The sequence below is a fragment of the Anguilla rostrata genome, chromosome 7 (genome assembly GCF_018555375.3).
Source record: "Anguilla rostrata isolate EN2019 chromosome 7, ASM1855537v3, whole genome shotgun sequence".
In the NCBI taxonomy this organism is placed as follows: domain Eukaryota; kingdom Metazoa; phylum Chordata; class Actinopteri; order Anguilliformes; family Anguillidae; genus Anguilla; species Anguilla rostrata.
In genome coordinates, this window is record NC_057939.1 from 19,444,642 (window position 1) to 19,460,671 (window position 16,030).

The 16,030-nt window shown below is 45.6% G+C and overlaps 1 protein-coding gene across 2 annotated transcripts in view; it reads left to right on the forward strand.

Moving 5' to 3' along the window:
• Positions 1 to 2,705: 2,705 nt before the first annotated feature.
• The window catches only part of rap1gds1 (RAP1, GTP-GDP dissociation stimulator 1), a 44,343-nt gene continuing 31,018 nt past the window's right edge, over positions 2,706 to 16,030 (forward strand). For both annotated transcript variants that reach the window (XM_064343487.1, XM_064343488.1), the window contains exons 1-3: positions 2,706 to 3,134; positions 12,424 to 12,531; positions 15,795 to 15,917. In XM_064343487.1, coding sequence (XP_064199557.1) covers positions 3,131 to 3,134; positions 12,424 to 12,531; positions 15,795 to 15,917 — 235 coding nt within the window. In that variant the 5' untranslated portion in view covers positions 2,706 to 3,130. The remainder of the gene's footprint in view (positions 3,135 to 12,423; positions 12,532 to 15,794; positions 15,918 to 16,030) is intronic.

Genomic DNA, 16,030 nt, shown 5'->3' on the forward strand with positions numbered 1-16,030 from the left:
CATACACTGATGAGTCCACTGAAGTCAGTAGTTAGAAAATGGCCATTACATCAGCAGCTGTGATATATTCTGCTAAATTAGTGGCAGCTACTGCAGATCTGTTCTGCAAGCCAATCAGCTCTAGAAGAAGATTAAACAGGGAATGGAAAAGTTAAAATGTACGATAGCATTTTGAGATCATTATTATTTCTCAATACAAGGCTGGTTGATGGATAATTATTGCCACTAAACTACCATTTACTGTACCTGTTTTATTTTTCCAGAAAAAAACATGTAGACACCCTTACAAACATTGTTACAAATATTAGTACACTCATTGTTTGTTTAACCAAATGATAAGTGTTGTAATATGTTAAAAACTTTTGGGAATAAATGATTGATTTTGTGCATTGTAGCATTACTATTAATTTATATATATATTTAAATCTATTGCCCAATGTTTCCACTAGGTGGTGGACTTCTTCTTCAATTCTCCTTGATGCTATTAAAGTCTTTCTGTTAGTTTTTTTTTTTGTTTGTTTTTTTTTTTTTGTTCTTTTATTTAAAAAGTTCATCTAAAGGCCTAGCACATATAGGCTGAATGCATCGGTAGTACTTCCTCAAGAAAGCTTGACAGGGAAAATAAATGTAGATCTATGGCAAAATCGCAGCACATGTAGTACGTTTGCAGCTCTCTGGGCAAAATTAGATAATGCTTCTCTTGTTAGACTGTTTAGATCCCTGGTTCGATTATTTTTCAATGTAAGCAACATATATTAAAATCATTAACCTCAGTAGGGATTCATTGCGAATCCATTACTTATTTTCATATTGAACATCAGTGAATCAATATAATGGACTCAGTCAGAGATATATTGCCCTTTGAACACAGAACCATTAGAATATGGAAAATGAGACTTCTTCAGAAATGTTATATATGGTTGCAATGGTATGAGACCATTCTCAAGTATGAATTACAGCATACATGCCCATTTATAAAGGCAGTGGAAATATATCATGAATGCTGATCTGGGGCTGATCAAACAAACAAAAAGACTGCAGAAAAACATTGCCATTTCCTTGGTTGGGGGTGATGATGTAATCTACCTTGTGCCCTTGATGATGCATTTAAAACCGTGAATCACTGTGTTGCGCATCATTGGGCACTTTGTAATCAGATGTGCAGAGGTGAAATCATGCTCACTCGACTATGGGAGAAAGGAAGAATGGGAAGGTCAATACAACAGCAGATTCTGGGAGGAAAGACCAAGGCAGGGGTCGATACCAGGGCAATGACACAGTGAGGGAAGAAACAGAGAGGTCACTGTATGAAGACCAACCCAATGATGTTTGGATGGCCCCCATGTAGGAGTTAAAGAAGATAAGGAAGATAACTAAATTATAACTGTTTTGAGTTACATGTAGAAATTGACTGACAAATAATTGTTATAAGCTGCAAACTATGACATGTATGGATATTGACATCAAGTAAGTTATAACATATAAGATGTCCCTGACACTTAAGCAATGTGGGGCCCTTGGAAATAAATAAGTGTGTATGTGTATTTGTGTGAATGTGTTACTGTGCATATGTTTGTGTGTGTTTGATTGTGTGAGCATGTGTGTGTGTGTGTGTGTGAAAGAGAGAGAGAGAGATAGATAGAGAGCATCCACAGAAGCACAGGAACACAGGTGAAAAGAATGGAAAGGATTATTGGCTTCAGAGGTGAGGACATCCAACAACAGGCACAGACTAACCCATTGACACATTAATATTTCATTCCATGACCTACGGCCCACAGAACGGGCCCAATGTGACCTAGGCAGGATGAGAAGACCATCTATAATAAAGAAGGATCTCATGACAAATGGTGTTTATCTCTCTGTGGAGGCAGTCAATGAAAGATATCCTTTCACAGAACCCGCTGTCAATAGAAATCAGGCACAAGGCTGGGCGGCGGGGGGGGGGGGGGGGTTGGTTGGGGGGCAGGGTGGTATTCTTTCAGTTGTATAGCAGTGTTTCCTGTGCCTGCAGAAAAACTGAATTTACCTGCAAATGGAACCTTCTGTGTGTGGCTGTACCTAGAAACTGCATTTTGCTAGTTAATGACATTGCCACCCAGAGCTTTTCATCTCAACCTTTCCCGTGTTACGGACAAGGCCATGACCATGTGAAGTCATTGTGATGATGATATGTATGTAGTAGAAAGTAGAAATAATGATATTCGGTGTATAATTGCCCAAAGCTAATTATTGATTAAGCGATCTTGATAATTATTTCCCCTATTCGTTTGTTCCCGGTAGTTCATGGGGTATTCCTTGATTTCTTGAAATCCCATATGCGCACTTGCGTGACTGGGACGTTGTCACTCCCAGCATGACATCATCTAGTGCTGTTTCTGGAATGGCATACACGTAGAGTACTCATAATATTTAAAACAAATGTTTTCCGGGTTGAAACAGCAGCATTTCTATAAATGATTCATCAAACTACCACGTTACATGGCAATCGACAACAATTACGCATACCGTTAAATCGTACAGATATAGTGAAACAAGATTTCTTGATGAATGAACCGAGCTACTGAATCCCCTGTAGTGCCCGTCCGGGAAAAACGAACAGAACAGGGCGTGGTACAAGCCGACAACGCAGATTTAACCCAATCAATGGAGAAATTAAGCCGTCGTTTGCATACTGTGAGCCAATCATATACTAGAGAGGGGTGGAGTTTCTCAACGCATGGAAGCTGTGCTGTATTGCAACCTGACTGTAGTAAGGAAGGAAGTAAATGATTTGGGGGATTGGTGACTGTAACGGTACTGTATCCATGAAGAATAATATCTCTTTGTACTCATAAACACTAACTACATTGCTACGCCCATTAACATCGTGGCGGGCTCGGGACTGTTTGCGACACTGTATACACCAAAGTGGTGAGAGACTGCGAAGTGTAGGCTGCTGCTGCGGGGACGGGGTGGTGCGGGTTAAGGTGGGCCTCGCCCGGATATCTGTTTGACTAAAACCTCATTTCTGCGTATCAAGAAACGAAGAGCGGGGAAATAACGTACGATTGTGTTTTCACTGTGTACACCATTCTTCGGAAGCACCTTCTAACAAGACTAAGGACTGTCGCGCACTTCCTGAGCCTAAATGGGTAAGTTTGCAGCTAGCTAGCTTCCTAAATTGATGCACTTAGCTACTGTATCTAGCTAGCTATTGAATGAAATGGCACCGTTTATTGGGGAACTTGCTGACCATCCCGTTTACCGGCTAGCCACAGTATCTTACTTTATTTAGATTGTAGGGACGATTTACTCTGAAGCGTTTCGTTAACTGGCTGCTGTCATCGTGATTGGTTAACGTTAGCACGCGCTGTTGAGTTTTTTCCCGTGTTGGCTAACCGTCAAGAGCTGCCAGCTATCTAGCGAGGTGGGGTTAAACAGTAGTGCTAGGTTGCTGATCATGTTTTCCTTTCTGAGCATCTTTAGCACGAAAGCTAGGTAGCTACTGTGTTGATGACTAGTTAGCTAGTTAGCAGTTTTTCAATTCATGTTTTGTGACACAGCTTTATATTTTGTATTTTCCTCACGCCCTTAACCGTCATTACATTAACTGAACAACTAACGTTAGCTATCATGCTTTAGAATTCTTAGCACAACAGCTAGCTAAATTTCCATCTTCGCATTGCGTGGTGCAATTACAGAAGCTAACGCCCGATAGTTGCAGAAAAAAAAATTTTTTGTTTCTGGAATTGAGTGTGTTTGACGTTACCTGGCTACCTAAGTATTCAATCACAAAATATCGCTATTAAATGTTGATGCTATAAAACGATAGTTTAAGTTACCTATAGCTTTATACTGCTGTTATGCAATCCACGTGTACGTCAGTTTATTCTTTTGAACAGTCTGCAAGCGGCGGCGCATACTTTCCGATCATGGCATTTTATCACCATTCTTAATTAATGGTACTGCCTGTCAACTATATAACCCATTATACGAACGTGTGTTTGTTATCTGCAAACTAAACGTTTAAAGGTTTTTGCCTTCCGGAAGAGAGCGCAAGGACGGTTTATTTTGTGCTATAGTTGATCGGTGGGGCATCATTCGGATTCCAGTCATTTCAAAACCTTTCTGAGCCCTCATTAATACGAAAAGAGGTAGATGATGGAGTGCTTGAAACAAATTATCGAGAGAATTAATGCTTGTATGCATACGCGGTCATAAAATTTGACTGGCGCTGCATATATAGTAGTGACTCCAGTGTCAACTCAATATAAATGCTAAGGCATCGCCATGCGTAAAAACAATCTGCAGAATTTATTTATGTTGTAATGCCAAAGGTTATATATACCTATATGATGTGTATTAATTTAAAGCATTGCAATGAGGTTTTGTACTTTAGATAGATTGCATAGATAGACCCTTATGAACATTATGGGCGGAGGCAGTGTGAAGTTGCCACTTTCACAGGGAATAGGTAAAGCGATAGCCTACTTACAGGCAGATAAATGCGATTAATTAAATCAAAATGGGAGGGGAATGACCACGGATAATGAGGTTCAAAGAATGATCGAAGATCACAACTCATTTCTGTCGAGAGGGATTTTATAAATCTGCACAGGTGGTGTTAAATTCAACCACTGTCTGCTATTATATTAATCTTTAGAAAGCCAGGTTTGTGCTTACCTGAATGTAGGCCTATTGGAAGCAGTATAGCAGCAGGCTATTGTGTCTTTTCTGTGCTAAGAATAGAACATAATTCTGGAGAAATGGGGTTGAGGCACATTCGTTGTGTGTGTGTGTGTGTGTGTGTGCTGGGAGATATGACAGTAGTGGATGGAAGCCACAGCTGGAATTGTTTGATGTCTTAGTGAAGCGCAAAGGTCTTCTAGTGCAAAGTAAAAACAAACACCCACTCTCTGCCCACCACCCTGTTCAGGTTCTTCTCGTGTTATGAAGACTGTTCATTCCAAATAAAGACCTCACCTGAACCTTCAGGATATTATTTGGGATTAGAAGGAATCGACATGCTCAGGTGTGCTGCAGAAAACCTATACACACTGTTGGCTCAGGGGTAATTGAAAACCTTCTCTCGAGTCCTCCAGTGGTCAAGCAGGTGAAATGTGCTTTGTGAAAAGCACTGGGTGTGAGACAGACCAGGCAGCCAGTTGAAGTCCTTGTGGGAATTGGCAGGCTCTGTGGAGCAGACTTCAGTACCAACCCCCTTAGTTTATCGGGCATTGGAATGAAGTACTGAGCCCATGGCCTTTTGGAGACAGTAGCTGTCTGAGATCCATTTTTTCTGCGATGTTTATTAAAAGTGAGAGAGGGAGCCATTTCCATTTTTGGCATGTCTTTGATTTAATAAATTTAAGGAGCTGCTCTTATGCAGGATTTTAGTCACCTGACTTTTCATTTTTAAAGTAAAAAAAAGTCCCATCAAGTTTCTTTTGATAGTCTTAATACAAGAAAATATGTTCCCCAATAAATTTTCATACATTTCTTTTCTATTTTCACATTTGCATCAAATTTCTGTGTTGGAAAGGTAAGGCCGGGGGCTGTACTCATGTTAACATAAAAACACAGAATCTTTAGCTCTAGCTCCTGCTGTCTTGTGTTAACAGTGCTTAGACTTTCGACTGGCCTAAATGTACGCCATCGTGTAGTAGCGCAGCGAGGCTCGGAAATGGGCTGTTGCGGAGGTGGGGCGCTGCAGCAGGCGAAAGTTTGCTTTTCAAAACCCACCTTGACACAGGGTGTGTAGGAGAAGCTCAGTTTGAAAGTCATCTTCCAGCATGGCCCGTTAAGCCACATAATGTTTGCCGTTTGCGGTTTATCGTTTCTGCAGCCATTACCCGCCCGCCAGGCAGCTTTTAGCGCCATTAGCGGAGCTCTTGGGTCAGAACACCTTTGTTTCGAATGCTTCGTCAGCCTCCCTCTCCGATGTTTATTTATGTACTTTTCATTCCACTTGGTGGGCAGCCGTACTCGGTCTGCTAATGCTGGTGGCAGGCATGTCTTCGGGCTTGTCAGGTTGTCATGAGACGTGCGTGACTGTGCTGCGAGAGCGGGCATTTCTCTCAGCTGCAGCACAGAGGCGTATACTGGTGGTGTAAGGAGGAGGGGCTCCTGTAGTGTGTGTGGGTGTGAGTGTGAATGTGTGAGTGTGTGTTTGTGTGTGTGTGTGTGTGAGAGAGACCTCTATAGGCTGGGATGGCCACACCACCCTGTACCTCACGTGCAGAAGCACCTGCGTCCTCCCACCCAGGGAAGCCAGAGTGAAGGACTGGTGAAATTTTGAAATGTGTGGAATAAGAGGTTCTTCCAGTGGCTGGCGTTTGAAATGTTGATGCGTCATTAGCTGTTTCTATGCTGGGAGTTCTCAGGTGTCCTGCTTGGGCCATGTCATTTCCTGCGCCACAACGAAACCGATAATATTGAGTCCCACACGCCGTTGCGTCACACAGACCGCTCCCTTTGGCGTTGGCCATTTCGCGCCGCGTCGCGGTACGTGTTGGGCGGTGCGGTGTGCGGTGGGCGTCCGCCCCTACCCCCAGGCCCGCGCTCTGAGATGGAGCCGAGCGGCAGGCTGTGAGCGACAGCTCTCGTTAGCGGCGGGAACAAGCGGCTCCTCTCCCGGCCGCGCCAGCTGCTGTGGCTGTGAAATCCGTGGGATTTGTGCTCTAATAACAATGAATATTTCAGTGCCTCTTACTCACAGCGCTGGCTCCGCTCCACTTTAGATGCTCCCTGATTGCTCTGAAGCGCAGCGGTCCTGCTGGATTTGGCTTCCTCAGCTAAATCGGTTGGATTTTCATCGCTCCGCCTGCGCGTCCTCTCGCCGACGAGCGAACTGCTGGCCAGCAGAATTTTTTATTCTTTTTCCTTCTCCAGCCATTCAGCATGCCTCTTAAATTGTCTGAACTGTCACCTCTGAATTGTGAGTTTTGCGCTGCCCTGAAATCTTCCCGGCCTTCTCTAGCTCACTGCTAAATCAATACGCTGGAGTTTGACTGGAAGCCTTTTGTGTTTTCCACTGGCTTCTCAGGTAGAGAGAGGGTTTCATCCTCCAGAATCCATAACGGAGGCCTTAGAGCTCCACGAGTCGGATTCCCTCAGGCTTTGAGGGGATTGCAGAGCACTGGAAAAGCTCATGGTCACGACCGCAGTAATGATTACGGTTGCATACACCTGCTGTCATTCAAGCAGAATGCTATTGCATACTTCACATGAAAGCTTCCTGTTCCCCTGTCAGTGTGTTCGTAGTATCTGATCACCCTCGCTCAAAGCTCTTTGTGTTTGAGTTCCAGGCATGTGCTGCGTCTGCCGAACCCGGGCGTGAGGCAGGAAACGTGACCGCGACCGTGGATGTGGATGCAGTCGTCCTCCGCGGTGGCTGTGAACACCAGACCGCTTTAGGTGGGCTCACTGGATAAAGAGGCGTGGCCTAACAAACAAATAGGAGAGGAGTTCAGAGGCCTTTTAGCCCTGTTCCTGCCCGCTTAACGCCTCCCAGTAGTCTGGAATGGCCATGGGCCAGGAGGACCTTCTGAGGAATGTATCCTGAACTCCGTCATAAAGTGTAGGCCTGGCTCGGAAAGCATCTGAACTTTTCGATGAGGTAGTAGACATAGCTTTCTAAAATGCTTTGTTGGTGATTTAAAAAAAGAATTAGCTAAATTGTGGTCTGCTCCTAAAGTCCCGATACCATAAATCACTGTGTCCTGCTAGCTAGCCGCAGCCAAAGATCCATAGCTTTTTCCACACAGGATACTGAAGTGCAATCCAGATGCGCTGGTTTTCCTGCACTTGGAAGAATTACGGCTTCGGAATGCACTGGCATTCACAGGTGTACTCTGCAGAATGCACTGCAGAGTGTGTGGTTCACAGGTGTACTCTTCAGTATGCACTGCAGAGTGTGTGGTTCACAGGTGTACTCTTCAGTATGCATTGCAGAGCGTGTGGTTCACAGGTGTACTCTGCAGAATGCACTGCAGAGTGTGTGGTTCACAGGTGTACTCTTCAGTATGCACTGCAGAGTGTGTGGTTCACAGGTGTACTCTTCAGTATGCACTGCAGAGCGTGTGGTTCACAGGTGTACTCTGCGGCGTGCTAGCTCTCTGATGCGAATTTGAATTTGAAGGAATAGCACTCTCCACCAGCTTACTTCCCACCGGATTACTGCTAGGGAACCCCAGTCTTTATGCGAGAGGCTTTACTTGAGCACTGTGCTGCACTTGAGTTTGTGGTTCAGGCAGAAAGGAGAGAGAACATGTCGGTGTCCTGCTGAGAGATTACGCTGCTTTAAATCGTGATTGCAAGCCTGGTGCAGGTGTGTCCCCTTGATTAGCTGTTCTGTGGCCGCTGTAAATTCTCTGACCCGGTCCGTCCTGCCCTTTTTGAAGCTGGATTGCTGTGTGTCTGCAGAGAGCTAAATCCGCACAACGGCAAACGCTACGATCTGCCTGTGTCTGTCGCTCTCATTTGCCCTTTGGGCTGTTGGACAGTTTGAGGTATTGGATGGTCTTTTGCTCAGAGCGACTGGAGTTCCTGTATTTGGAGAAAAGATGTCTAGCTGTGGTAGGGGGAGTAAAGCAAACATCTGGATTTCTCCCTCTCCCTGACTCAGATTGAAGGGCCAAAAATGTGCCATTTTGATTCGCCATAATTAAGTGCTGCGTCACACATCTACCATGCATGCTTCTGCGCAATGTTCGTTCATTAAGGTGCTCGCGCTTACTGCAGTGTCTTGAATCGATAATAATCTCTGGCAGTGGATCTTCCGGTTAAAACGTGTCTGAAGCACAGGGATTTGCAAGATGCGTTTATCTGGCGAGCTCTAAGGTTTATGTTATCAGTGCCATCACAGAATTGTAGTTCCTGCTTACGGTCCTCTTTCATATTTATGCAGTGTCAACCAAGTGAAATCTCTGCTGTCTAAAACAGAAGCTCATTATTTTTCTCATGTTTGGGCCAGACCATCTACATACATTTCTTTTGAATATGTAACAGCAAACTGTTCAACAACACCATTCCTTTTTGCTTCAGGTGTCCTATGAAAACTATTCTAAGAAAGGAAGCCCAGTCATTATGCATTCGGATCTGATTTTACCATTTTGATGCTGTCTTGAGCAGGACAGGACATAGATTATCGAAAAAGCTATTCATGTTTGTAACTCTTTCACAGAGCTAATACTTAGCTTAGAAATGGGGCTGAATTGAGAAGTGTTGAATTACTGCTTCATATCCCAATCATATATTAGTTAGGCACATTCATCTTTCAACTGTTTAAACATTACATTTTTAGAAAATAAAATGTATAAAGATAAGATAATGCACAGGCTGTTTCATAAGCCTTGAGCAACCTCGCAGTACAGGGTGTGATCCTGAAGTGGAGTCAGTTGAGTTTTTATTGTAGAATCTGCTCTCTTAAGTGTACTGTACGTCTAAAAAGGCACTTTATTTCTTAATTTAAAGCACTGTTGCCTACCTCTCTGACTGTTGACTCATCACCGTAGGGGGTTATTTAACCAGCTAGCAGGGGAGCTTTGAAAATGCACAGCCTCTTTAATCATTGGTTACCTGCACCTGGCACTGAAGCCCTGGGAATGAGTCAGTCAGACTCTCCAGCGGATGGAGGCCTGTGGGACCCCGCCCAGTACTGGGCCCAGCTGCATGGGGCGCTCATTCAGCTAGTGTGGGGAGGGTGGGGTTTCACAAAGGCCGTGTTGGGCGGAGTTACAACGAGATGTCGATAGAAGTATCGTTTGAACCAATCAAAGCCTGTGCTCTGCACAGCAAAGCAAGACAAGAGCTGAGTCACTGATGTCATGTAGGAGCCCTGCTCATTAAATTTCAATCTGCCATCACTTCATGTGACTGAGGCTAACCTGGGATAGCTAGTCAAGTTGAGTTTCTTGCTCAGTGCTCAGCAGTACAGTGGACTGCCCAGTAGTCATTAGGGCGACCCACCCCACCCACTGCTTCAGCGAGACTGGTTCATTGATGACTGCCAAAGTGCCTCTCTGTGAAGAGAGCAGTGAAACGGGCGGCATTTTAAAATGCTAAATGAGTCACACCGAACGAGCCCATCAACACAACCTCCTACTTCCTATTGACACCACGCATCCACTGTACCTGTGTTTGCTAACAAGCCTTATCCCGCCCCCGCAACAAGTTTGTCTACAGCAGGTGCAGACTGTTGTCATGCCATTTAAAGGAAACCGATAGTGAGAAAACTGCAGTGCTGTTCAGTCTGTTGGAGATTCACGGTTTTGTCCCTGTTTGTTTTGCTTCGTTTGTGGATCCCGAATCAGTCTGGTGTGTGAAGGTGCACTCTGCAGTCATACACACCTGTGTCTGGAAGTCTGGTTCACTTGTGTAGAGGTTAGCCTCTGTGGATTCATATTATTTGGTTGAGATTTGACCTTTTGTAGAGCGCCCTTCAAAAGTGTGGGTACAGGAGGGTGAAATTTGTTTATTTTTGCTGTAGACTTAAGGTATTTGGATTTGAGATCCAAAGGTGAATATGAGAAAAAAGTACAGACAGCTTTTATTTCATTGTTTTTACTATAGTATGTGTTCTACCATTTTTCAGAAACAGCTGTTCTTGTGTGGGACTGAAAAAATCAATTGCATTTGGCTCTTCAAAAGGCAGGAGATGAGCTTTCATATCAGCTGTAGTATTAGACCACAAAGAAGTTTTTTTTTTCTTCTTTTTTTTTTCAATCCGTCGTGATCAATATTGTGTTGGTATTTGGCTGCTTGATGTTTGTCACGTTACATAACCACGAGAACTGGGTTAAAAGGGAAAAAAAGAGCAAAGCGGCGGTGGTTATTCGCATACGAATAAAGGTCAGCGTTATGTAACGGTGGTAATCTTCACGGAAGAGGTCTCGAGCCTTGCGGTCTGAATAAACAAGCCATCGGAATCGCTGGAGAAACCGCGGTCTTCGCCCGCCCCGCTGCTGTTTGAAACGGGGGAATCAGGTGGGCGGATGCGATACAGTCGATGGGCGAGAAGTCGATTCTCTGAAGAGCCCGGAGGCGTTGCTGTCTGAAGCCCAAGCGGCGTCAGCTTTTGTCAGGTTTTTCCCTCCCTACGAATGTTTGCTGTACTTAAAGCAGTAGCCGGAGATTAAATCCGTTGGTTCTGTTTTACCGGAAACTGTTCGCTAATCCCTCCGGCCGTTTTTGTCAATCTGGTTAGCAGCTTGCATTCACGTACTGTTCAATGGGACTGTTTATTTTTTTTTAAATAAAGATTTTTTAAAAGAAAATGGGTAAAGCTGTGAATGTGTAGGTCCAGAGCTGAAATTGATGGAATGATGGAGTGGTGTTTGACTGAAAATGAGCTGGCAGTAGCCTGCATGCTACACGGCCCCTGAAACGCATGGCCAGTCCAAGCCGGGGCCCTGTCTGCAGTTCCGCCTGCTTGTCCTGTACCCCTCCCCTCCCGTTTCGGTGCGCCCCTGCTCAGCGAGCTCAGCCATATATCCCTGCCCAGTGGACACGGTGAGTGTGGCTCACAGACATGCCGGGTTCTCTTCCACTTCCTCCTCCATTTGGCGAGATCACAGAACCCCTTATGTCAGCCCTGGTGCCTGATTGGCAGATTTGCATAAGTTTCCCTTTGGTGAAAGGCTAGCAGGGCCTTGGTAGGCCAGGTTTAGAATGCTTGGTGTTGTGTGAACAGTTTCTTTTCTTCAGCTTTTACACTTTTTAAGGTTAAGTGTCCCCAAGGTTAGGCCTACCCTTGGGTTACATTTTGTCTGATGAGATGGATGAAGGCTGTGATGAGCATATAAAAAGAGTGTGTGTCTGTTGGAGCTGCTCTTTTTAGAGTCTGAGAATCGCACTCTAAATAAGGAGGTAAGGAATGTGTGAATTACATTGTCATATGCAGTCAGCAACAGTCTTGTTTTTTTACTGTGGTATTTCTTATAATTAGGCCTTAATTACACATTTTAAAAATCAGGATTCATATGAGTTTGCTTTATCAAAGTTATTTGAGAAGATCAGGCTAAACATAACTCTAATAACACTTTAATCTGTGTCCAGTTTAACTGCAGCAGTCTCATCTCAGCTCCTGGTCTCCCTCTGCCTCCCTGTCGTCTCCTTGTGTTTTTTGTTGAGAGTCTAGAGGAAAACTCTAAAAGTCCAGAAAGATGTTGGGTGTCATTCGTTCTTGCGGTTTCCTCGTCCTCAGTACATTCAGACCTTTCCCCCGATTCCCTTGGTAGATTGCAGGGATGTGCAGTCACACTGTACTTCAGCTGTGTGTGTGTGTGTGTGTGCGCGCATGCATGCTTTTTCAGAACACCTCTGACGCTCTGGCCTTGGTGTTGTTGCGTGTGTCTGTGCGTACATGTGTGCATCTGCTCTTCCATTAACTAGTCACAGGGTGGGTATCGCTCACACTTGCTTCTCTTTCTTTCCCTGCAGACAACCTGTGCGAAGCCCTGAAGAAGCTGAAGCTGGCCTCGGCAGACAGCTCCTCTGACAGCGTGGAGGGAGGCCTGGACTGCGTACTCAAAGCCCTGGCCCACAACAGTGAGTCTCACCCAGAGCGTCTGGACTACAAAACCGTGACCCTTATCCCATACTCTAAAGGCCAAATGGCCTAAATCAAGTACTGTATTTGTAGTTCACTTTTAGCCTAGCTGTAAGGTGAGGTACTGTAACCGGGCCTTGAGCCGGCCTTCTCTTGGGGCTTTCACTTAATCCTGCAGCCAGCGCCCCCTACTGTTCTGAAAGCAATTGGGTCCTCCTACGCTAGCAAGCCTTTCACCGATTGGCTGAGCACTCTAACCTGCATAGCCCGTTTCATCAGTCTTGAGCAGTTCTGCTTATCCGCGATCACGCAACGACTCCCCTTGGCTATTTTAATGCTCCTCCATTGTTTTAATGTTTTATGAATTCATTAGCAGTTAAGAGCCGCCGAGCCTCAGAGTTGAGGGCGCATGGTGATTCTTTCATAATGAAATGACTCAGCCTCTCCTCTACTGCGGGTGTGAATTAATTGTAAGGAACGTTTTTGGAAATGAGATTCTCGGCACAGACAGTGCTGTCAGGTCCGTTTGCCGGTTCTAGGTGTTGCTTGCTGAGTGTTGCCATATCGGGCTGGATGGGTCCCCTCACCGGGGATAATGTTTAAATCGCTGCATTATTCAGTATCTTCTGAACACTTCCTCAAACACAAGACCTCGCGGTACTTGTTTTGAATCTACCGCATCGAGTTGTTCAGATGCATAGGTGGCCGTTCAATCGACTGGTGAGCTTTATTATTCGAAAGCTTTATTAAACAAACCCATCTTCCCACATTTTCCAGCTTCAAATGAGAGCTTGGGCCACTATCCAGTCCTCTGCCCAGTACTCCACACGGTTTACCTGCTTCGCCTCAGTTTACTACTGATTTTGCTGTTCAGAGCATCAGCAGTGATTTTCTTGGTTGCAGAATGGAAAATGTTGTTCTGCAACACAGGTTGAGCAGATCAAAAGTAAGCCCTTAATGGCTGTTGCTATTCTTGAGTGCCTATCAGATGCTACTCTAAGCCACACCTCCTAGTGATATATGCTTAATATTTGGAATCTATTATTATTTCAAGATCATGGCATTTGTACCATCTGGCATCCCGTAGTTGTTGACATCACATCAGTGTTTGTATTTCAGATCTGCCAGTCAACATATATACAATTTCTGGAATGTAGGAAATTCTCTTCCCTAGTGAAGCTCAGCACTATCCAGATTGATTTGTCTTTTAGTATGATAGTAGCTGTGGACATAGTGTGCATACTTTTCTTAGGGGGGGGGGGGGGGGCGGCAAATAAGAGATTTCCCAGCTGAAGGTCACATGATTGTGAATTATACAGCAGGCAGTCCCAGCAGTGAAGTCATTCACTTCCCGTTCTTAACTCTCACTGACCCTAGCCCAGACTCCGCCCCCCTCCTCCCCAAACATAACTGATCCAATAATCCACTTAATTTCACCTTGCGCTGACCCGCCGGGGGCCGTGCGCTGGTCTCTTGATTTACGCCGCGCGTCTCCTGCCGGTGTTTAATTTATGCGGGCCGTGCTCGCTGGGGCTGCTTCGCCCTGTCTGGGTGACGCCTGGATCATCATAAATAACCGGAGGGAGCGACGCCGAACAACGACCGGGCGACCCGCCCCGCCCCGCTCCCTGCCACGCCCACCGGCTCCGCCCCTGTCCCTCCCAGTAACTCGGAGAGGTCCTTAAGGAGGCGTCTGAGTACTAGCAGTTAGCCACAGGCTATGAGAGACTAGTCTCTGGCTATCTTACCAAGACCAGGGTGTGATGATACATGGGCCGAGTGCTGTATACAGGCTGTTGAACAGTCATCAGACTGCTAGCTTAGTTTTTCATGTGCCGCGTCATATTTCTGTAGTGTACCGCAGGATTTTTAAAGGATCGTTTCTTTTTAAAAGGTCCATTAGCGTTATTCGTTTTTAAATGATCAGGCCTCTTCAGTGATTGGCTTTGAACCTGTGAAATGAAATCTACTGAACAGTCTATCAAAATGGATGTGGGTGGGCGTATATTTGACAGTATCTTATGTAGCTGGAAAGCAGTCATCAATGTTCCTAAAGGTTCTGGAATAATTTTGTCCATAAGAATTCAAATTGAACAAAATGATAAATTCATATTTAATCAAAGTGGCGAAGATAAAACAGAAAACTGCAGATGCAAAATAAACTGAATCATGAAAGCAGAATGAACAGATGAATTCAGATGTTTATATTTTTCAAATGATTAAAACTTCTTGTTTTGCATTTCTAAAAAGATGCTCTTTCATCAAAGTGGAAATGAAGATGTTTGCCAACAGCTCAGCATAGTATAGCACAAAACTCGCAGCACAGAGCATTCCTTCAATAATTATACATTCGCATAATGTTTATTTTGTATGATGGTAAAGTGTATTTTAAAGAGTGGCACTTCTTTTAGGCTCTGAATGTTTGTGAGTGAAACTGCGCATGGGAAGGGACTGTCATTAATTGGAATCCTGGTGTATCTGACACGCGCTGGACCCCTGGCCCGAGTTGCCTGGAGACACGGTGTAGAACAGGAAGCCAGACACCCTCTCTGGCCTCTGTCATCTCTGCGAGCGCCGCCGTCTCGCCGGCCCGCCGCCGGTCTCCGCCCAGGCCCGCCGGCTCGCGTCTGACGGAGACCCCGCCGTGTTCTGCTGAGGCTACAGGCGTACGCCAGCGTGGCCCCCGCAAGAGCGTGCGGAGCCACTGTGAGGAGGGGCCCCGGCCCCCGTCCTCCTGTCACCACACGGTAACATAAGGCGGGTGCAGGAGCCTGCTGGGATACCGGAAGACTGGAAACTATGGGAGGGGGAGAGAGCTGCCAAGCTTATTTCCGTCGGTGTGATTTCACGCGCGCGGAGGGTGATGCGCTTTCGAAAAGGGGAGGCTGGGTAGGTGGCGGTGCTGCCGCAGACCGACAGCCTCGTAATTGTCTGACGGCTCGGGCGCGGATGATCTCCCTCCTGGGAAAGGTAGTCATTTTGAGCCTGGCATCAGGACTACATGTGCAGCTGAATGCCATGCGAAAGGAAAAAAAGAAATGAAACGTCTTCATTGATGGCGTTAGTAAAAGCTGCTGGCGTATGTGGAGCTTTCTGATCCGCACGCACACGTGACTGCGTGCAGGCTGCAGCATGTGGGAGGGGTTTATGCAATGCTCTGTGTGTTCTATGTGTTTGTGTGTGTGTGTTCTGCAGTCTTTGTGAGTGATGCGTCTCTCTCTCTCTCTCCCTCCCCCTCTCTGTGTCTCTCTCCCTCCTCCAGATGCGGAGGCCAGTGAAAAGATCCAGGAAATGGGAGTTCTCCCGCTGCTCCCCACCCTGTTGGCCCCACAGTCTTCCTGCACTCCCAAAGTAGCCAACATCATAGCTGAGGTTGCCAAAAACGGTGAGGTTTCCCCCCGCACCCCCGGTCTTCGGTTTTGCTCCTACCACTTGTCAGTGCATCATTTTCTGTTCTATTTTAAATGGTCTGCAAAAATGATGATTTTTACTTTCATT